At 56.8% G+C, this 19,265-nt stretch overlaps 8 protein-coding genes across 8 annotated transcripts; 3 read left to right on the top strand and 5 right to left on the bottom strand.

Moving 5' to 3' along the window:
- Nucleotides 1-507: 507 nt before the first annotated feature.
- On the bottom strand, nt 508-693 carry DL89DRAFT_213925 (uncharacterized protein; the record flags this gene model as incomplete). The annotated part of the gene is made up of 1 exon (XM_040884256.1): nt 508-693. A coding segment is annotated over one exon (186 nt), but the record flags the coding sequence as incomplete, so codon positions are not given.
- A 1,161-nt stretch (nt 694-1,854) lies between these two features.
- DL89DRAFT_221859 (uncharacterized protein) lies at nt 1,855-3,060 on the top strand (the record flags this gene model as incomplete). Its single annotated transcript, XM_040884542.1, has 2 exons — nt 1,855-2,561; nt 2,697-3,060. The coding sequence occupies 2 exons, from the start codon at nt 1,855-1,857 to the stop codon at nt 3,058-3,060; spliced, it is 1,071 nt and encodes a 356-aa protein (XP_040744979.1).
- A 2,928-nt stretch (nt 3,061-5,988) lies between these two features.
- Nucleotides 5,989-9,087, bottom strand: DL89DRAFT_126572 (uncharacterized protein). Its single transcript, XM_040883272.1, has 3 exons — nt 8,748-9,087; nt 8,628-8,663; nt 5,989-8,541 (listed from the first exon to the last, which is right to left on the bottom strand). Exons 1-3 carry the CDS (start codon nt 8,808-8,810, stop codon nt 6,103-6,105), a joined length of 2,538 nt encoding a protein of 845 aa, XP_040744978.1. The 5' UTR covers nt 8,811-9,087; the 3' UTR covers nt 5,989-6,102.
- On the bottom strand, nt 8,671-10,676 carry DL89DRAFT_313768 (Calreticulin-domain-containing protein; the record flags this gene model as incomplete). The annotated part of the gene is made up of 3 exons (XM_040891016.1): nt 8,671-9,421; nt 9,474-10,570; nt 10,605-10,676. 3 exons carry the CDS (start codon nt 10,674-10,676, stop codon nt 8,962-8,964), a joined length of 1,629 nt encoding a protein of 542 aa, XP_040744977.1. The 3' UTR covers nt 8,671-8,961.
- Nucleotides 10,677-11,891: 1,215 nt separating this feature from the next.
- DL89DRAFT_321783 (MSF1-domain-containing protein) lies at nt 11,892-12,653 on the top strand (the record flags this gene model as incomplete). The annotated part of the gene is made up of 2 exons (XM_040891302.1): nt 11,892-12,380; nt 12,412-12,653. The coding sequence occupies 2 exons, from the start codon at nt 11,892-11,894 to the stop codon at nt 12,439-12,441; spliced, it is 519 nt and encodes a 172-aa protein (XP_040744976.1). The 3' UTR covers nt 12,442-12,653.
- Nucleotides 12,654-12,691: 38 nt separating this feature from the next.
- On the bottom strand, nt 12,692-14,446 carry DL89DRAFT_266483 (uncharacterized protein; the record flags this gene model as incomplete). Its single annotated transcript, XM_040887094.1, has 1 exon — nt 12,692-14,446. A coding segment is annotated over exon 1 (1,655 nt), but the record flags the coding sequence as incomplete, so codon positions are not given.
- A 154-nt stretch (nt 14,447-14,600) lies between these two features.
- On the top strand, nt 14,601-17,663 carry DL89DRAFT_266482 (uncharacterized protein). The gene is made up of 7 exons (XM_040887093.1): nt 14,601-14,834; nt 14,860-16,038; nt 16,091-16,387; nt 16,416-16,937; nt 17,011-17,304; nt 17,336-17,396; nt 17,428-17,663. The coding sequence occupies exons 1-7, from the start codon at nt 14,637-14,639 to the stop codon at nt 17,628-17,630; spliced, it is 2,754 nt and encodes a 917-aa protein (XP_040744974.1). The 5' UTR covers nt 14,601-14,636; the 3' UTR covers nt 17,631-17,663.
- On the bottom strand, nt 17,624-18,735 carry DL89DRAFT_266481 (Thioesterase/thiol ester dehydrase-isomerase). Its single transcript, XM_040887092.1, has 2 exons — nt 18,428-18,735; nt 17,624-18,390 (listed from the first exon to the last, which is right to left on the bottom strand). The coding sequence occupies exons 1-2, from the start codon at nt 18,648-18,650 to the stop codon at nt 17,672-17,674; spliced, it is 942 nt and encodes a 313-aa protein (XP_040744973.1). The 5' UTR covers nt 18,651-18,735; the 3' UTR covers nt 17,624-17,671.
- Nucleotides 18,736-19,265: the final 530 nt, after the last annotated feature.

Raw genomic sequence — 19,265 nt, 5'->3', positions numbered from 1 at the left:
CTGGCCGACCGCTGCTTTTGCTCTCGTCTCGGCGTCATCGGTCCCCGCCAGCGCCTCCGTGGCCGCCCGCATGGCTCGCGTGCGCAGCATGGCCCACCAGCGCTCATACGACGACGACGACGTGAATGTATCTGACGAGCCCGAAATGAACATGGAGCGTGGAGCACACGCACTATTGCCGTCACGGGCAAAAGCCACAGCGGCAGCAGCAACCGTCGCCTCAATGTGCTGCAGATACCAGCTCTTGCGGTGCAGCGTCAGCGCCCACAGCACGCTATAGGGAAACGACACGTATGCATAATCAATGGCTAGCCCCGGATATTCCTCCGGCGAAATCGCCGACGCAACCACCGAGCCGTAGCTGTACCCGCACAGCAGAACCCTGGAGATCTCCGGCAATGGCACGGCATCCTCGACCGTCTCCACAAAGCCCCTTGCCTGCATTTGCAGCAGGGCGGGCCTGCTGGTCTTCAGCGCCTTGGCGTGCAGCGGCAGGCGCCGGGTGGCCAGTGCATCGAGCATCGTCCGTAGGTCTTCCTGCTCGGCGATCCCGGTCCATGATGTGCTGCCCTCCGAGCGCCCGGCACCACGCAGGTTGAACGACACCGCGAGCCGCACGCGCTGCGCGTACTGTGCGTTGAGCTCGTGGACGATGTTGTTGCGGAACTGTCCGCCCAGCGGCGGGTATGGGTGCAGGAACACGATGGCGTGGTGCGGAGAATACTCTTCCGTCTCTGCCGCCGTGGCCTGGCTCACCACCACGCGCGTCTCCAGCGCCCGTCCGTCCTGCCGCGACGGCACATAGCACGATAGCTCAAACGTGTCGATAAACATGAATACTGGATACGTGAATACAAGGGTGGAAAAGGGCCGCCTGCCGGTGCCATGCTGAGTGAAGAATTTTTTGAAGCCCTGGCTCGTTGGCGCCATCCATTGGTCGGATTTCTCTGGCACTCGTAAACACTGAGCCCACCTTGTCCCTCTCCTGACTGCCCATTTATTTCCTCAGCCCTTTTTCTCCTTCGCCCTCCTCTCTTCTCTCCTCCCCTACCCACTTCCACCTCTTTTTCTCTCTTTCTCATTCAACCCGACTTGTAATTATAGTCGTCCATTTCCCACCCGCCCTTCTCTCTTCCTCTTCCCCTACCTCTCTACCCCCTTTCATTTTCATTCTTCCTTCATTTTTCTCTTCCCCTACACAGCCCCTGCTTTATTCTTGCTCTTTCGCCTTTTTGTATTCCTCCACCTACGACGAAAAGACCTGAACAGCACAACAGACCCAGCTCCCAAACCCTTCTGACTTCGTTTTCGAGCTCCACTATTTCCACTCACTATCTCGTGGCATTTTCGATAAAGGTAAGCTTACCACTCTAGTCGCTTTTTGGGTAACCCCCCGCTACTGTGCGTCAAGGACCACGCAATATTTGTAAGCACTGGATGCTTTGCCAGCAAGCAGCCCAGCCAGCATGCCTTCATCTGGCTTCCAAAACCTCCTTTCGCGTGGGCCATGTACTTTGTGTTTTCCGTGATGTTTCCGGTTTCTTGGAACCATCATGCTCCCCCTCCCCCTTTCACGCTGCCCATTTCTCCGTTTTGTTTCTTTCTTGGCCGCTTAAGCTGAAAATCCCCTGCCCCTGTTTTTAATTGGCCCCTGTAGTCCCCCACCCACCCACCAGCAACATGTCTCAGAACCACTACACCAACGGCGTTGACAGCGCAGCCGACCAGCTTGCCGCCCTGAACCTCGAGACCGCCAAGCCAACCAACGGCGTTGCCTTCCCCGACCCCGGCAGCAGCTCGTCCGAGCACGAGGACAGCCCCAGCGCATCCACCGTCGATCTGACCAAGGCAGCCATGGGCAGCGGCGACGCGCCCTCGATCCAGGACACGCAGCTGACCCTGCGCGCGCTGGTGTCGACCAAGGAGGCCGGTGTGATCATCGGCAAGGGCGGCAAGAACGTGGCCGACCTGCGCGACGTGGCGAACGTCAAGGCGGGCGTCTCCAAGGTCGTCCCCGGCGTCCACGACCGCGTGCTCTCGGTGACCGGCTTCCTACCCAACGTCGCCCACGCCTACGAGCTGGTCGCCCAGACACTGGTCGAGAACCCCATGGCCACGACCCACCCGGGCCTGCAGCCGACTGCGCCTGCATCCCTGCAGACCGTGGTGCGCATTCTGATCTCGCACAACCTGATGGGCACTATTATTGGCCGCCAAGGCCTGAAGATCAAGCACATCCAGGATGCGTCGACCGCGCGCCTGGTGGCAACCAAGGAGATGCTGCCGCAGTCGACCGAGCGCGTAGTGGAGGTGCACGGCAGCGTCGACGCCATCCGCATTGCAATCGAGGAGATCGGCAAGTGCCTGATCGAGGACTGGGAGCGCGGTGTCGGCACGGTTCTGTATAACCCTGCGACGCGCGTGCCGACGGTCTCGTCGACGTCCAACCCGTACGTCAACAACATGCGCGCCTCGGTCGACTTCACCCACGCCGACCCCGTGCCCGTCGTCCCGCACTCGGCCGCCGTTGCTGCGCTGAGCCGCCACCGCTCCCACACGGTGTCGGTGACCCGTGCCACCACCGCCGACTTTTTGACGTCCTCCATGCCGATGCCGCCGCGCCGCTCCGTGGCCTTCCCGAACCCCTCCGGCTCCATCACCCCGCCCGGCTACGCCCCGGCCCCGCACCTGGCCAGCGCGCGCATGCGCTCGCAGTCCGTCAGCGTCCAGCGCCAGATCGACCCTGCCGCAATCGCCTCGAACATCCGCACCCAAGAGATTGCCATTCCGGGTGACATGGTCGGGTGCATTATTGGCAAGGGCGGCTCGCGCATCACCGAGATCCGCCGCCTGTCGGGCTCCCGCATTTCCATCGCCAAGGCCTCGGAGAGCGAGGGCGGCGAGCGTCTGTTCACCATCACCGGCACCCCCGAGTGCAACGAGAAGGCGCTGTATCTGCTCTACGGCCAGCTGGAGGCGGAGCGCGAGCGCCGCATTGCCAATGCCCACCTGATGGCCAGCCTGGAGAGCATCAACGAGCATGTCATTGCTGAAGAGTGAGGAATCAAAAAATCTGAGTTTTTTATTTCAACCCACCACCCTTTATTCTGTCTTTTTTCTTCGTCATAATTTCTTCCATATACCTAGTGCTTTTCCCTTCAGATTTCAAAACCAAAAAAATATATATCTAGTTGGAGAAAACCTATATGCCACTTGTTGGACAGTATGGCCGTGCAACTCCCCTCCGCATGGTCTACTACTAGCTGGATACACTGGCTGGGTGACAACATCCTGGCCAAGCACATTCTCACATGTGCCTGATATTATGATTCTTTTTAATGTACCTGAATTTGCTGCAGTTTGCCTTTGCATAATAGCAGCCGCCTTGTGTCCCAATATGCAGTGTTTTGTTTTCACAAACATTTGTGACTGGCACTGTAATTTGTGGCGCACAAACTGAACAACAGGATATTTCATTTTCATATCCACATAAGCCCCACCTTGACCGCTGTTGGGCCGCTAGAAACAATGCTGTCTGCATGCTGAAGCGATAAGCAAATAGTGTGCTGGGGAAATAGTGCATGGTGTGTGGCTGGTGTGGATATGTTTGGAATCACGAGTGCTAATACTGATCTGTGGCATATTATGCCCAGGGACGCAAAAAGACCGCGAATTTCATGCAGCAGGCTATGTGCTCAAGGCTACAGGGTATGTACTGGTTAAAGCGTATGTCATTCTCAGCTAGAAAACAGACATGTGAAAGAATGTGTATTTCATTCTGCATCCGACTCTGGTCCTTTTTCTTTGCATGGATATTCCAAATGCCGCGCAGGAAGAATGTCCTCCCATTTTCTTCTCAATCACCTATCAATTACTACCTCAACCTACATGCTGCTTCACTGACTACCATATGCACGAATCAATACGCTATATAGCCTTAACAGCTAGTGCGCTGTATTTATTTGATGCTGGTGGGTACAGAGCGACTCCACCTCGCATTCTGCGAGCAGAACACCGAGATGGCGAGGTATAATCCAATCCTCAAAATGCCTAAGCTGCAATTCAACGGCAATTGCTTTGAGATCTTCATACTTGCGAGCGACGGTCTGAACACCAAGCGGTAGACCATCCTTGCTGAGGCGACTCGGAGCTTGGGTAACAGGGATCCTGAAAATACTAAAGACACTGGCCAGTGCATAGCTAGGGGTACTGATGTAGAACATCCACTGAGACTGCGCAGCCTATGGATACGGTGGGAAGCTCAAGACGCCGTTTTCGCCAAGTAGCTCATGCAAGTCCCCACGCAGCTTGTCCAAGTAGGGAACAACCTCGTTGCGTGCGCGCTTTGCAGCCGCTTTGTAGCCACGAGAATAAGCAGAGGGTTAACCTTTTCGATGCGATTTATGTATGCCTGGAGCACTTGCCCAGGGGCTAGTTCACCAGCACAAATATTACGGGCTAACTCGGCTGCTGAAAGCAACAGGTGCAGGTCGTAATTATCCAACGAGGTTTCAATACTTCTGGTAACCTTCTTTGTCCGGCGGTTCTTGGGTGGAACTCTATGAGAGTAGCCGATATATCAATATGCTAGCTTACTCCTGGGAGCACAGATGAGTATCTGGGAATGGTCAGTAGCTAACATAGGAGGAGATGCGGCTAGTGATGCCCTTAGCTAACTAAAAGAAGAGAGGTTGTCAATCAATATAGAATGAACATTATGCACCAGCCATGTACCTAAATACTGGGCGTGCAACAACAGATCCGGTTCATAATACACCCACTCGCTTGCATCCTCAATACTTCAGTTCCATTGATCCATTTCATAAACATATTTAGATCATCTAGGCTGGCGGAGTTTGGAGCCCGGCAGTACAAGGGCCCGGGACATTGCACACAATCTCACAATAGCAGATGGCAGGGCACACTTCGGTCTTGCACGGGCGACAGCGCTCCTCACATCCTTTCGGAGGTGTTTTTCCGCATCCCCAGGCACAGGCGACAACGAGGCGCTCCCACTGTGGGCACGGTACCCCTGCCGTGCATACAGGCTTGATGACATCGTTATAGCACACGCTGGGGCTAGGACATTTAACGTCCGTGCTTGGTGCAACTGGCGTGCTGGAGGTTGCAATCGCTGTGCTGCCAAGGGCAATGGCAAACAGAGGGGACAAAATAAAAAACTTCATGGGGCTACTATGAGGAATGGTGGTGTTTCAGAGAGAAGAAAGCGTTTGGATTCTGCGACCCCCTTTTGCACTCTCTGAGCATGGGTTGATTTATAAAAGCAGCATGGCCGTTTACAGCCTTGGCACGCGGCCCGCTCAAAGCCAGAGAGCAGTAGATAATTGCTGCAGCCTCGTGTGACTAAAATAGTAACGGATCTGCTCGTATTATGTGCTAAAAGCGGAGCACAATGGATGCAATATATTGAGCAACAGCATTTGAGTGACAGGGAGTCTAGCACCACGGAGCAAAAATTGTCTGAGCCATGGGGCTCCAACCAATAGTTAATTCACGTCTGGGCGCTGGTATCAACAATAAATTAGCGATACAATCAGGTTATCAGCACATACATGTGTGCCAATGAGAGACATCTCTACCATATACAAGAGGCGTAGTGCAGCTGCAGGCGATTCTGCTGCCAGCAGCAGTAAACCAGCGCAGAAATGCCTGCGCTGAGCAGACCATTAAGACAAGAGGTGTCCAAGATCACCATCACACCAACAGTAATCTGGAGTGTTCAAATGATCGGTTCACCGTGGTGCTTTTGTCGATATGTCAAACAATGCTGACTAGCAGCCAAGCTCGCATCGTGACCAAAATCATTCTAGTAGGAGTATATGATATATTGATGATCCAGAAGGAAACTACTCACGCCTTAGGCTTCTTGACGACTGCCTTTGTAAATGCTTCAGAAATCACCTTACCTGTTCCACCCTTAGCATATGGCTGCGCAGCGGCCCGAACATTCCAAATGGATAAATGTATATTTGGCAGTTGCGGATGTTGATGCACCAGCAAGACTGACATGGTTTGTTACTAAAAACGTGGCACAGTGTGTATTGGGTAGAAAAATAGAAATCTGCAGAAAGAGTCCTGCCATTAGACAGAGTTCCTGACGACGAACAAACGGACATGGGTGTTCTTCCACACGCCAAAAGGCTTCATTCCAGACGCATAGATGAGACTCCACAGCAAGCTGCGGAACCACACCACTAGTGCCGGACTCATGCCCTGTAGCCGTGGCCGGATCTGCGGCATCGACTCCTCCAGGTCAGGCAGCACCTTAGCCATTGCATCAGACCCGAGCCACTGCAGAATCGTGCTGGTCGGGTCCGCTGGCACAGGCGTGGCTTCAGCGTTGCTGGTTGCAAGCCCAGGTGTGCCGCTGCTGGGGTCACTGGGGTCCACCTTGGCGTCACTGCCTGGGGTGGCAGCAGCAGCCGCAGCCGCATCAGCATCAGCCTGTACCTGGTTCGCAATCTCGTCGATGTGTGTCGCCAGTACCTCAAGCACGGCAATGATCGGGTCCAGTGGCAAGTCTGGCAGCCACGAAAACACCCACTCTTTGCTGGGCTGGAACTGGCGCGCCCCCGTGCCACCACTACCTTGCTTGGCCAGACTGGCTGTCGACTGCGCCCGTCCAATGGCAGCGCTGCTGTCGCCTGTGTCAGGCATCTTGCCGCGCGCCTTGGCGGACAGTGCTGGACTCGCTGTGCCGTCTGCCGCAGCCTCCTGCGGCTCTGGCGTGGCTGTATGGGCAGCATCAGTCTCCCGGAGACTCTCCGCACCGGGACTTTCGCCGGCAGCTGTAGGTGTTCCAGAATTTGAGCTTGTGCGTCGCCCAATGGTGCGTGCAGATTCCGACTTGCTCTTCTTGTCGCGCAGAGCCGCCAATTCCCTCTCAGCCAGAGCCAAATCAAAGTCCCGCAAGCGTGTGAAGCAGGCGCGCGAGCGGACCATGCTCAGCATCAAATGTGGGTTGTCAACGGCCCGGTAGTGCACAACGTAGTCAAAGACTTCAATCAAGTAGATCAGCCATCTGACATGGTACGACTCGGAGATGATGAAGGCCGGTGACGAGATGATGTCAAACAGTGCGACCAGCCGGTCGGCAGTGGTATTGCACATCTGAGTCAGATATGGCGAGACATTGCGCACTAGAAGCAGCAGGTTCGAGTACACCGGCACCAGGTACGGTTTCGAGGCACTGAGCAGCGTGTAGACGGTGTTGATCATAAAGTCAGCATGCGTCAGCGAGTGGTCAGGCATACGCATGGTGCTGGGCAGAATTGACTGGTCGAAGGGCTGCATCAGGCGCGTTGCGAAGCTGCTGTCCTCAGACAGGAAATGAAGGATGTGTGAGATGGTGCGCACCATGCCGGCCTGTGCTGGGTCATTGTAGCCGTTGAGCATGAAATATGTCAGCACGGCAAACAGCCGCAGTGTCAAGTTGTGGTCGACCAGGTATTCCTTCAGCTGTTTGTTGCTCTCGAGCAGAGTCCACAGCAGGATAGCGGCCTCCTGGTGCATGATACTGCGAGACTGCTGTTTGGTCACCGACGCCAGGATCGACAAGTTGGAGCGCATCGCCTCTTCCAGCAGCCGCAGGATGTTGGTGATCAAAAAGTCAAACTCTTGGCTGCGGTGCAGCTTTGACACGAATACGCTAAACAGGTTCTGCGCGCCAGTAGCTGTACCGGTAACCAGAACCATCGATGGCGTGTTCTCCTCGCCGCTACCTTCTACTGCAGGCTCTAATGCGCCCTTTTTTGTCGGCGGCGTCTGGTAGTCAAGCAGGATGAACAGCGCTTGCATCGACTGCAGCGCCAGGGTTTCTGATGGGTCCTGTACTGCCGAGTTGCGGTACGGCAGTGCCCATCCCTGGGTGCGGTCCTTGAGCGCTGTGTTGATCAGACTGCACAGCAGGCAAAGCACCATCTTCTTGTTTGTGTTGTACGATACAAGGTGCAGGGCCTCGTTCGGCTGGGCCACAGCATGCGGTGGCGTCACATACATAGTCTTTGAGCACAACACCAGTAGCAGGCGCATAACCTCGACCCGGTTACTGATATGCTCCTTGGACGACCCCAGCGATGACGTTTGCCCCACACCGTTCTCCCAGATCGTATAGCGCACCACCGCGTTTTCGCCCACTGTAGCCGCCGGAATCGTAAACCCGGACGTAAAGAGCAGGTCGATGGTAGCTGCCACCAGCTGGCGGCCCAGTATATAGTCCGCACCGCTGCCAGGCCGCGGGCGCTGAGTCCACAGCAATATGTCCTCGATTCTGCTGCCGTCAGGGCACTGCTCGAAGGCGAACGGGATTAGACGTGTCAGCACGCGCACGCAGTTTAGCAGCTGCTTAGTGTTCGCAGGCGATTTTGCCAGATCAGGCGCTGCTTTCATCACCAGCAGCCGATCGAACACCTTGTCAATAAGCTTTATAAAGTTCTCCTGCGCATGGTCGCGGATTCGCCGGATATCGGCAGGCGTCACCAGCGAGAATACGTCACCTGGTCCTTCAGGCAGCAGCCAAAACTACAGGATGGGCCAAGGCTATTTAGCACGAGTCCTCACCACGGATGCAGGTAAACATGCTTTTTTATCTTTGCAGCTCTACTTACTGGGCTCCATGCATCCTCGGCGCTATCGGGAAGGCTCTACAGAAGCAAGAGAAAGGGCTGGTTAGAAACAGGTGGTGTCAAAGGCAGACATGCATGCTGGGCAGAGTCTAATGAACGTACTCGCTGCTCGGCCAGGCGGAACACACACTTGCGGAAGGCCAATTTGCTGTTCTCTCCTCCCATCTGTCAATCGAAATGCAAAAAAGGGGTAAAGTGTTTTTAATTGAGACAATGTGAGAAAAGTAAAGGTGAAGCGAAGCAAGGCCGCATGCGGAGAAGGCACCGCCAAGAAACGTCACTCCCAAACCGGTTGGCTGTAGGTTTTGCGTTGATTTTACTCTGACTTTTTCGCGCTGCGCTTGGTGGCAGTGGTGGCAGCAGCGGCAGCACGACCAGTCGAGGATCCCTCGGCGGCATCTCCAGAACCGGCGGCGGCAGCACCCGCACCAGGAGCCCTGGGTGTGGTCTCCCTCCAGATCCGGCTCACAAAGCCAAAGACCAGCACGATGTTCCACATCATCCAGCTCAGGCCAGCCGCCAACATCAGGATGCCAAAGGCACCATGGCGCTCGTTGCGCAGAGCCGAGATGATGCCCTCGTTGGTGAATTCCTCGTAGAAGGCGTGAATGCTGTCGATGACCTCGACAAAGCGCGCCTTGAACATGTCGAGAACCGGCGGCATCTGCGGCTTGGGGGCAGGAGGCGGCTTGGGGCGCGTGGCCACCTCAACCTCGTTTTCAGAAGCAAGCTTGGGCGCCCACACGTCCTTGGCGATCTGAGAAGCAACGTCGGCGCTGGCACCCAGGTAGATGTTGTCGAATGAGATGCCAGGCCTGCATGGTCCACAGCTCAAAGCCGACAGCGTCGATCTTGTTCAACTTGTACAGCTCCAGGTCCTCAAAAAACGCCGGGTTCGGGATGTTGCGCGGCGCCCACTGGCCCTTGTACAGCGGGTTTTCGATCAGCGGTGCGCTCCACTGGCCCTTGAACTCAGGATTGCGCTTCATGGGCCGCTCCCACGGGCCGCACCCAGGGGCGTCCTCGCACTTGGGGTTGGGCACGAGCGGCGGCGACCAATCGCCATCCTCTTCATCGTCCCAGTCCGCGGGCTTCTCGGCGTCGGGCGCCGGCACCATCAGCGGCTCGTCTTCAAGCCAGCCCTTAGGCTTTTCAGCCTCCTCGTCAGGAATCAGCAGCGGCGCATCCTCGTCCCAGTCCTCCGGCTTTCTGGCCTTAGGATCAGGGATCTCGGCGTCGTCAACCCAGTCCTCTGGCTTCTTGTCGTTCTCGTCGACGATTTCCTTGGGCGGGTTGACTGGCGGCACAAAGTCAGCCAGCAGACTGCCAGTGCGCTTCTCGACGTTGTCTACCAGCATGTTGAATGTGTTGTTCGGATGGATCACCAGGGTGTACAGATGCGACAGGTGGTCTACTGGCGGCATCGGCGGCTGGTCCAGGTGGTGCTCAGTGTACTCGCCGGTGATCGGGTTCTTGTGCCGGAAGATGAGATGGATCTTGCTCTCACCGCACTTGTCAGGACCAAACATGATCGTGTACGGAGTAGCGTCACTGAACTCGCCGGCAAACGGCGTGGTCAGTAGCTTGGCGTACGCACCGCCGCACCCCAGGCTCTCCTGCAGCTTGACCTCGTACTGGAACACCATGCCATCAGTGGCCGGGTCGAATGTCTTATCAAGCTTGGCCGAAATGGCGTGGTGGCGAGCCTCGCTCTTGACCACCAGTGCCTTGTCGCCCTCGATACCCGCCAGCTTGGTCAGCTCCTCAACTTCCCACTCGCCGTCATAGCGCAGGCCCTCCTCGCCCTTCTTCTCAGCCTGGCTACGCCGCCAGCGAGACGCGCTCGAGTCAGTGAACTGCTCCCACATAGCGGCACCATCGACCGCATAGGGCTCAAATGCAGGCAGCTTGATGGTGGGCTTGGCCTCTGGCGGCACGTCCGCTGGCTTGCTCCAGAACCTCGTCGCCCATGGCCCGGTTGCTGCTCAGCACGGTCAGTGCTGCTAGCATTAGCAGATTGAGTCTTGTCATTTGCAAAAACAATGCCTTGTAGAATACCAAAGAAATATACCGAAAGAAGAGACAAGAAGAACAGCAGACCGCGAAGAATGGCGCCGCTGCGCGTTGGCTAAATACGCCCACTTTCTTGCCGTGAGAACTCCTCACTGGCCGAGCTTGCTAGCGTGACGTGGCGACCATCTTTTTGCTCCTGGAAAAAAATGAAAAGGTGCCAATTTGCTAGACTGATCGCTGGGGACGATCGCAGAAAAAAGAACTTCTGACAATCGGACAGAATGGCTCAGATGGGCTCTGCTGGACTGCAAACCTCTCCGATGGACATGGAGAAGGGGGCATGCCACTTTGGTGCATTCCACTTCTGCATCCATGTTCAACGTGCCTCCTGGACCACCATGCTGCGCATGCCTTGCTGGTGGTTGCAAATTCCGGGTTGCTGGCCGCTTTCCAGCAGCATGTAAAGCGGCTACGCTGCCAGCTCCATAGATGGTACAAGATGTGCAGCTACAGTGCAATGCCAGTTTACTTCTGAGCTATCCTATGCACCATTCCGCTCTACATTTCTCAGCAGTCAACCTATGCACTGTCAGACTCCATGGGAGTCGATAGCATGCGAGCCTTCGGGGCTCATGCCCAGCGTCATTTTGCCCAAGCAGGACCACCGTCCAGATCATGAAATCACCGGATCTGCAGATCCCTTCCCCGCATTATCTCTACACATTATCCACAGAGCCAAGTGGTACTTTGCTTGGGAGCATCACACATGGCCAGTCGTGGCCGACCGCGACATATACAGACCCCCGCTCTTTTCGCCACCGGCGACTATCCTTAGCATGGACACAGGCATGTTCAGCGGCGCTCCTTGGCAAGATGTTCCGCCATGTCCGCGATATGGCGGGTACATTCTATAAGCGCCAGGGAAATTCGAGCCAATCGCAGCCCCCGTTGTCCAATCGCAAGCGGAAAGCAGTCTCAACCCGGTGCGCGATTTCGTTGGGGTGCGAAATTTTTTTGAAGTGGACTCTTTCACATTCATGGTATAAAAGACGGTTCGCCTGTGCTCAACCGTCCCCACCGCACCTTCTTCTCGCCTCCCTGTATCGTCTTTTCTTTTGTTCCTGGTGCCAGCAGAGTCGGTTTGTCTTTCTCCCTGGGCGTGCTTTCTCCTCTGTTCTTGTATTACTCTCGTTATCTGCATTCACTACTCTAATTTCTCAACAGCCCTTCACAATGAGACTCTTCGAGGCCACACACGTTTTCAAGCACGACTGGGACACAGTGAGTCTGGCCAACTGGCGCAAGTACCCGAACGACAAGACGCCGCACGTCCGCCACGTCGAGGTCATCAACCAGGAGCTCGACGAAACCACCGGCATCCTGCGCATGGAACGGCTCATCATGGTGAAGCAGAACGTGCCAACTCTGATTCGCAAGCTCTTTGGCGGTGACGTCTCGTACGTGCTTGAGTACTCGGAGGTCGACCCGAAGCAGCGCACGCTGACCATGCAGAGCCAGAACCTGACGTTCGGCAACCTGCTGTCGGTCGGTGAGCACATCGTGTACAAGCCGGATCCGGAGAACGTCAAGCACACGGTGTTTGTGCAGTCCGCGCAGGTGAAGGCCGCTGGGGCCATGTCGCGGTTTGCGAGCAGGGTCGAAGACTTTTGCGTCAATCGGTTCAAGGATAACGCCAGCATTGGGCGCATGGGCCTGGAGCAGGTCGTGTCGACCATTCTGGCTGAGCGGAAAGCAGGCGCAGACTATGCTCCTGGCTGCCTAACAGGGCCCGCCTCCCTCCAAAAGAGCCAAAAGAAGAGCCACCATTGCGGTAAGCAACTGGTGCCGGCTTTTTTACCCCTATCTGGGCGCTTACTGATGGGTAAGATAAGCAGGGCCGCATCGAACATGGCATTTCCGTGTCACACAAAGCGGCCTTTCAATTCTCACTGTCAGCACAGTCGCCACCACCTGCGAGTGTGGGATATTACATGCATCCCCAGGCTCCGGCTGTAAAAACAGACTTTCCATAGATTTATTCGGCGAAGGCGCAAATAAAACATGTCCCATTTCCAACAAAAAACAGCCTAGTCGCGGTGCTTCTTGCGGCTGCTGGCCGAGCTGCCCTTGCGGTTATGTCTGCCCGCCAGCGGCGTCTCGCTGACCTGCCGGAGACAACGACCGGCTGGCCTCGGCAATCTTGGCTGGCGTCAGCGGCGGCAGTTTGCTCACGAATGGCCTGTGCCTTGGCCTCGCCGATGTCGTTGACCAGCAGCCGCCGCCGCGACCGCAGCACCTGGACCTCGGTCTCGAGCTTGTCCACGGTCTTCTTGCAGTCCAGCAGCGGGATGATTGTCGACTGCAGGCTGTCGAAGCGGTCGCACACTGCAGGCGTGGCCATCACGGGCCGCGGCCAGATTGTGTTCGGGCTGCTGAGGCCAAGGTCGTGCATGAAATCCTTGACCGCCTCCAGCTTGTTCTTGGGGATCGGGTGTAGCTTGTCAGACCGCAGGAACACGCCAGGGCCGAGCTTGGTATCGCGCTGCGCAACAGCCACGGTCTCGCCCTCCCCGATACTCACATACGAGATTGCCGGATCCACCAGGTGTTCCTCAGTGGCAAATGTCAGCTTGCCAAACTCGGGCGGCATCGAGCCACGCTCGTCCTTCACACGCGGTGCGCTGCCCAGCCCCGGCGATGAGGGCGTGCGGTGACGTCCACCGGCATCAACGCTGCTGGTGCTCAGCTTGGGTGCTCCATGGTGCGCATCGGCCTTTTGCGAGCCCGCCCGATGTCTGCCCGCCACGTTGTGCGACGACTTGTGGCGCTTTATAGACTTGATGCTGCCCGTGTCTGACCCATCAGGCCCGCCCTTGCGCACCCGGCCGTGCTCTCCCAGTGGAGTCGCCACTCCACTCTGCAGCGGCAGATCTGAGCCTGACGAGAACTGCACCTTGACTGCTGGGCCCACATCTCCGGCGGGCACCTCATCGAACAGCACATGCGACTGGATCAGCATCTCGCGCTCATGCACCAGTCGCCGCTCGTTAGCCTCGATGCGCCGTGCCTCGGCAATCAGCATTTCCTCCTCCTCAATCTCATCCTTGGTGCGTCTGAACAGTGCCTCGAGATACCTCTTTCGCTCCTGCTCCTTGGTCTTATCGAACCGCAGCAGCGCCAGGTCATCAGCCAGCTTGTTTGTTGCCTGCAATGGCAGGTCATCCAGATCGCGTGTATCCTGCTGTGCCCGGCTCTGCGTCAATACCCGGCTCACCGCATAGTACCGGTCCTTCAAGTCCTCCAGCGTGCGGTCCAGCCTCATCCCCTCCTTCGGACACTCCGGGTGTGTGTAGTAGCGGTCATGTATCACCACGAACCGCAGGTCAAACTGCTCGCACAGCTTCAGCAAGTAGTCCGTTTCTGTGCGCGTCCACGCCGCGTCTAATGGCTCAATGCGCTTTGTGTATTCGTCATCGGTGTACTGGCACGGCTTCGTCTTTGCATTGTACCGCGCGTAGAAGTAGTCTGTAAACTGCTCGTTGGCCTTGGTCCAGTGGTGCAGCACAAGGTCGTCGTTGCGCGCGCTGCTCTTGAACCCTCGCCACACCCAGCGCTCTGCTTTGGTGCCGAATTTTGGCTTGGCCCGGAATTGGTCCAGCGCCACAGGCACCGGCTGGTTCTCCAGGTATAGGGACGTCAGTTCGCGGCTCAGCCCCTTTGGCTTTTGCTTTGGCCCGGCCATTGAATAGAGTTTGTTGAATGCAAGAAAAAAAAAGCTGAATTATCGGAGGAGAAAAAGGTGGGTTGCCAATTTTCCTAACAAGCTGCCACGAAAGGAGGCGCGAAATCGATCGAGCCGAGTCGCTCCACTGGTAAAAAGAAAAAGCTACAAACTCGCAAGCGTGGCGTGTAATTTTTTTATTTCGAAAACCATTTCGTACGGTAATTCGTGTATTTATTAAAAGGAAGAAAAAAAAAATGGATGTCGGGACGCGCCCAGAGTCAAAGGCCGCCAACGATTCAGCCAGCACCCAGTCGCCAGCACCCTCAGACAGACCAGCGCAGGACGGCAATGACACACCCAGCGGGAATCGCCCAGCAGACACAGCCACAGACTCCAGCAATGTCACAGTCAGCGTGCCGGCGCAGAATATCCGGCAGTTCAAAGAGGCAGTGGTAAACACCAGTCCGGCTGCTGAAGGTATTCAATGACCAGGAGAAGGAGCTGGCCACGGCCAGGGCAGAGATCGCAAAGTGCCGCGATGAGGCGAAGCGACAACACACAGCGTACCAGAACCTGCAGCGCGACATGGAGTCAAAGAACCGCGAACTAACAAAGGCCAATGCCGAGACCGACGATGCACGCTCCCTGCTGGTGCAGCGCGAGCGCGAGCTGTCGCGTGTGCGCGGCCTGAAGGAGGATCTGGAGGCGAAGGTGTCGGAGCTCCGCCAGTCGGCAGTCAGCGTTGGCGCACCGCCCAAGTCACCTAACACTTCGTTGCTGGAGGAAGTTGAGCGGCTAAAGAAGGACCTGCTGGCAAAGGAAGGATCGATAAAGTCGCTCAAAATCGCACGTGATTCGATCCGGTCGTCGACCAAAGCCGAGGTTATCAGTATCCAGGCAAAGTACGCGCGCGAGCAGGCCGAGCTTGTGGACCGCCAGGAGAAGGAGATGACGCGGCACCGGCTGGCGCTGGCCAGCAAGGAGGCGGAGCTGGAGCAGGAGCAAGAGCGCCTGATGCAGCTGGAGATGGATCTGACCATGCGCACATCACAACTCGAGGAGAACGCGGCCGAGCTCAAGGCCAGTCTCGATACCATGACCAAGAGCTACCAGGACGCGCAAATGGAGATTGATGAGCTGAAGGCAGCGGCCAAGGCGGAGAACAAGGCGCGCGGATCGGAGCACCGGTCAGAGGTTGCAAAGTACACACGGGCCATGAAGCGCGATGAGAAGCGGATAGCAGATCTTGAGACGGCGCTAGCCAAGGCAAAGGAGCATGCAAAGGAACACCAAAAGCAAAAAACACGCCCGCGGCCAAAGTCCACGTCGACCGCAGCCGAGGCCATCTCAGCAGCCATCGAGGATGTGGCCGATATGGCTGTAGAAGAGCTGCGCGAAGAAGTGGCTACTCTGCGCGTCGACGCTGTGCACAAAGACGAGACAATCCGCAAGCTGGGAGTGATGGTTGAGGAGCTCGAGCGCAAGCAGAACCCCGAAGGCGGCCGCAGACCGCGTGGCAAGGTAGCGACGTTGCAGGCCGAAATCGACCAGCTAAAGGCAGACTTGGAGGTGCGCGACCAGAAGATCGAGAAACTGGAGACGGCCCTGCACATCACTGAGGGCACCGAGGTCAGCCACAGCGAAATAGCTGCCGAGGTGTCGAACGCAAACATATCGCCTACCGACGCTGCCAGCACCAATTGCGCAGCTTGATTTGAAGATCATTGCCCTCGAGTCGGATCTGAAGAGCAGGGTGCAGAGGACTACAGAGCTGGAGCGCGAGCTGAAGGAAGCACAGGAGGCAGCAAATGAGCGGCCGATGCGGCTGCGGCACTCGTCAAATTCGAAACGCTCAGCAGCCGCAGGCGTTGTATCAGCAGCAGCAACATCAGCAGCAGCAGCACCTCAAACAGCGACTGCGGGTCGCGGGGGCTCCCAAGGAGCTCGTGGCCGGAAGGCACAGGCAGAGGCGAAGCCTGATAGCTCGAAGCACGAGGCGCTGTATGTCGAGGATTGCTGCGCTGAGGGCAAAGGTCGAAAAGCTGGAGACTGAGAAGCGGGCGCTGCAGGAGATTGTGACCGAACAGCAGGTCAAGATTATGCATCTGCGTGATGGTGCTGGGCACTCCGTGCCGCCAGCAGTCGATGATGCACGCCCAGCCCTACAGCCGATCACACCTAGGAAACGGGCCCAGGATGTGGGTGAGGAGGTTGCTCAGTCGGGCACAGTGTTGGCGAAGCGGCCCAAGCAGGTTCCGAGCATCAGCCTTGCCAAGCAAAACGGCGTGCCAGCGGTGCAGAAAAAGACAGCCAATGTCCCTTCAGCCAAGCAAGCAAGCGGCACGGAGCAGACAGTCGAGTCAATTGAGCGGCTGCTCAAGGACAAGCGCATTAGCAGCGCCAACCGTGCCAAACGCTTCTTCAGCATCCTGCAGAAGACTCCACAGAAGCTGCACGCGTCTTTGCTCCAGATCACTGGCGAGATCCCCGAGGTCGACCCTGCGGAGTTTCTGAAGACGCTTTCGTCGCACATGGCTAGCCCGGGTATAGGCAAGGTGCTGTTGGCCCCGGGCTCCGCCAGCGATAGCGGCCTGCCTGCGACCTGTCGCTTTTGTCGTTGATAACCAGATCGCTGGGCATGTCCCCAGGCGCCTTAGCAGCTTCGAGTCGGATGTGGCGATGGCGGTGTGGATCTTTGCTTACAAGTGCGACCGGGTCCAGTTCTTTGGCAACCTGATGCGGCTGCTGGCCCAGCGCACCATCAGTGGCAGTGACCGGACCGTAGCAGCGACCTGCTCTCTGGCCCGAATCTTTGCTGCGCTCTGTTTCCTGGCGCAGGACATCCAACGGCTGCGCGTCCTTTTGTGCGACCTGCTGATGGAGGCAGTCGACCAGGCCCACACATTGCCAGTCATTGCCAATGTGCTCAGCATCTGGCCAGCAGCACTAAAAGACCACAGGCGACCAGACTGAGCCGTCGCTTGGCCTGGTTGTGCGCGTGTTCCAGGCCGATCGTCGCTGGAATCCACGATCTGTATTCTGAAGAGCACAGCAGGGACGAGGCAGATTCGCTGTACTCTGTCATGGTTGACCAGTGTGGATGGCGGCAGCCGTGCAAGGCCGAGTTTGCCGACAAGATCTTTATTGAGGTCGAAGACATGCTCAGGACTCTGGGCGAGGACTCGAGCGAGTACCCGGTGGTCAAGTGTGCGCACAACCTGCTGGCCCCGTATATAGTTTCTCAGTGAACTCTTTCATAATGAACCGTTGAAAAATCACTTTACATGTCTTAGAGCTTTGCAGCACGTCGCCTGTCGGGAATTACGGCTGGTGTGTACTCCGTGATCGGCGCACTGACAAAGAGCTTTTCGTCCGATGGCCCGCTGATGTTTGCGCGGATCACGCCCTCCTGGGCAATCGAGGCTACCAGCAGACCGTCCCTTGTATACACCCTGCCAAACGACAGGCCGCGGCCGCCGCCGGCATACGGGCTCTCCATCTCATACAGCAGCCAGTCGTCGGCTCTGAAGTCAGCGTGGAACCAAATAGTGTGGTCCAGGCTGACAATCATGTTGAGCTGGCGGTCCGGGCTGTAGGCGCTGACAGCATGCGGCAACACCGAGGTATCGAGGAATTCGTGGTCGGTGCAGTACGCCAGCACGCAGTGGTGGATCGACGGGTCGCCGTTGAGCCGTTCGGTGGCGCGCATCCACATGAGCTGGCGCGGCGGCAGCGCCTTCGGCTCAACCATGTCCTTCGGGTCCATGTTGGACACGCGGCGGACGTCAATCAGCAGCGGCTCTTCGTAGCGCAGCGCCAGATACTCGCGGAAGCGATCAGGCAGATCCTGCATGTCCTTGGCCTTGCTGTACACCTCTCCCCACGACGGGATGCTCTCGGGCTGCGGCACATCCGGCATAACGTACTGGTGCACCAGCTGTGACTTTTCAGGCCGCTGGAACGAAATTGTGCAAGTAAAAATACCCCTGCCGTGCTGCTTGGCCAGCACTACGCGGGTAGCAAATGATCCGGCCGTCGCGCACACGCTGAACCTCGTAGATGATGGGCACGGTGTTGTCGCCGGCTAGGAGGAAATGCGAGTGCAGCGAGTGCACCTTGTACTCTGGCGAGACGGTTTTTGTAGCGGAGACGAGCGCCTGGCCAACGACATGGCCACCGAACACACCGCGCGCGTGCACTGGCTTGCGCAGGTATTTGCTACGGTAGAGATTGACATCGAGCTCCTCCAGCTCCAGGATCTTGCTCATGTCAACGTCGTGGGCAGGTGATGTAAACCCACGGATGGTCGAGTTGTCCTGATGGGGAAGAAACCATTGCGAAAAAGTCCGAGTGGCTAATGAGGAAAAGGGAAGGTTCAATGAAGCAAAGCTGAATGGCCCATGCATACGCCCGCAGGCGCTCAGCGAGCGCCACCGTTTTATAGTCGGGCGAGCAGTTGTTCTAATTCCGCCAGTTTGGCATCTGAAAGCCGTGCCGATCTTGCTGAGCGAAAAGGCTCGGCTGTCATATGGCACCGGTTTCCGCTGTAAACACTGTATACGCCGAGGCGGGGCCTGCCACAGAGCTATTTAATAGCAAATACGCCAGTCACCAACAGCATGGATTAGCTGGTATTTAATAGGTATGCAGAAGCATATGCCAGCGACACAAGTCGACAGATATCGATCTGCATAATTGGTGTGATCGGTGGCCGTACCACCAAAGTCGCCCGTGTTTAAGCAGCAAACGCCAACCCTTTCGACAGTACCCTTGACGCTCGGTGTTGGCTTTTGCATGGCCGAGCAGCAAGGTGGTACTCAAGCAATGGCAGCCCAAACATGGAAGAACCGGGTAGCATAGCACATGTAATCGATGTGCGCAAC

The sequence above is a fragment of the Linderina pennispora genome (assembly GCF_002104995.1).
Source record: "Linderina pennispora strain ATCC 12442 chromosome Unknown DL89scaffold_4, whole genome shotgun sequence".
Taxonomy (NCBI): domain Eukaryota; kingdom Fungi; phylum Kickxellomycota; class Kickxellomycetes; order Kickxellales; family Kickxellaceae; genus Linderina; species Linderina pennispora.
The sequence above is the reverse complement of the archived record's forward strand: the minus strand, read 5'-3'. Positions and strand labels throughout refer to the sequence as shown.

Coding starts and splice junctions, on each gene's coding strand:
- DL89DRAFT_266482 (XM_040887093.1), top strand. CDS start 14,637: ATGGATGTCGGGACGCGCCCAGAGTCAAAGGCCGCCAACGATTCAGCC. Junction 14,835..14,859: donor GGCAGTTCAAAGAGGCAGTG/GTAAACACCAGT, acceptor CGGCTGCTGAAG/GTATTCAATGACCAGGAGAA. Junction 16,388..16,415: donor CGAAGCACGAGGCGCTGTAT/GTCGAGGATTGC, acceptor CTGAGGGCAAAG/GTCGAAAAGCTGGAGACTGA.
- DL89DRAFT_126572 (XM_040883272.1), bottom strand. CDS start 8,810: ATGGGAGGAGAGAACAGCAAATTGGCCTTCCGCAAGTGTGTGTTCCGC. Junction 8,664..8,747: donor TCCGCCTGGCCGAGCAGCGA/GTACGTTCATTA, acceptor TTGCTTCTGTAG/AGCCTTCCCGATAGCGCCGA. Junction 8,542..8,627: donor CCGAGGATGCATGGAGCCCA/GTAAGTAGAGCT, acceptor CCCATCCTGTAG/TTTTGGCTGCTGCCTGAAGG.
- DL89DRAFT_266481 (XM_040887092.1), bottom strand. CDS start 18,650: ATGAGCAAGATCCTGGAGCTGGAGGAGCTCGATGTCAATCTCTACCGT. Junction 18,391..18,427: donor CATCATCTACGAGGTTCAGC/GTGTGCGCGACG, acceptor CTACCCGCGTAG/TGCTGGCCAAGCAGCACGGC.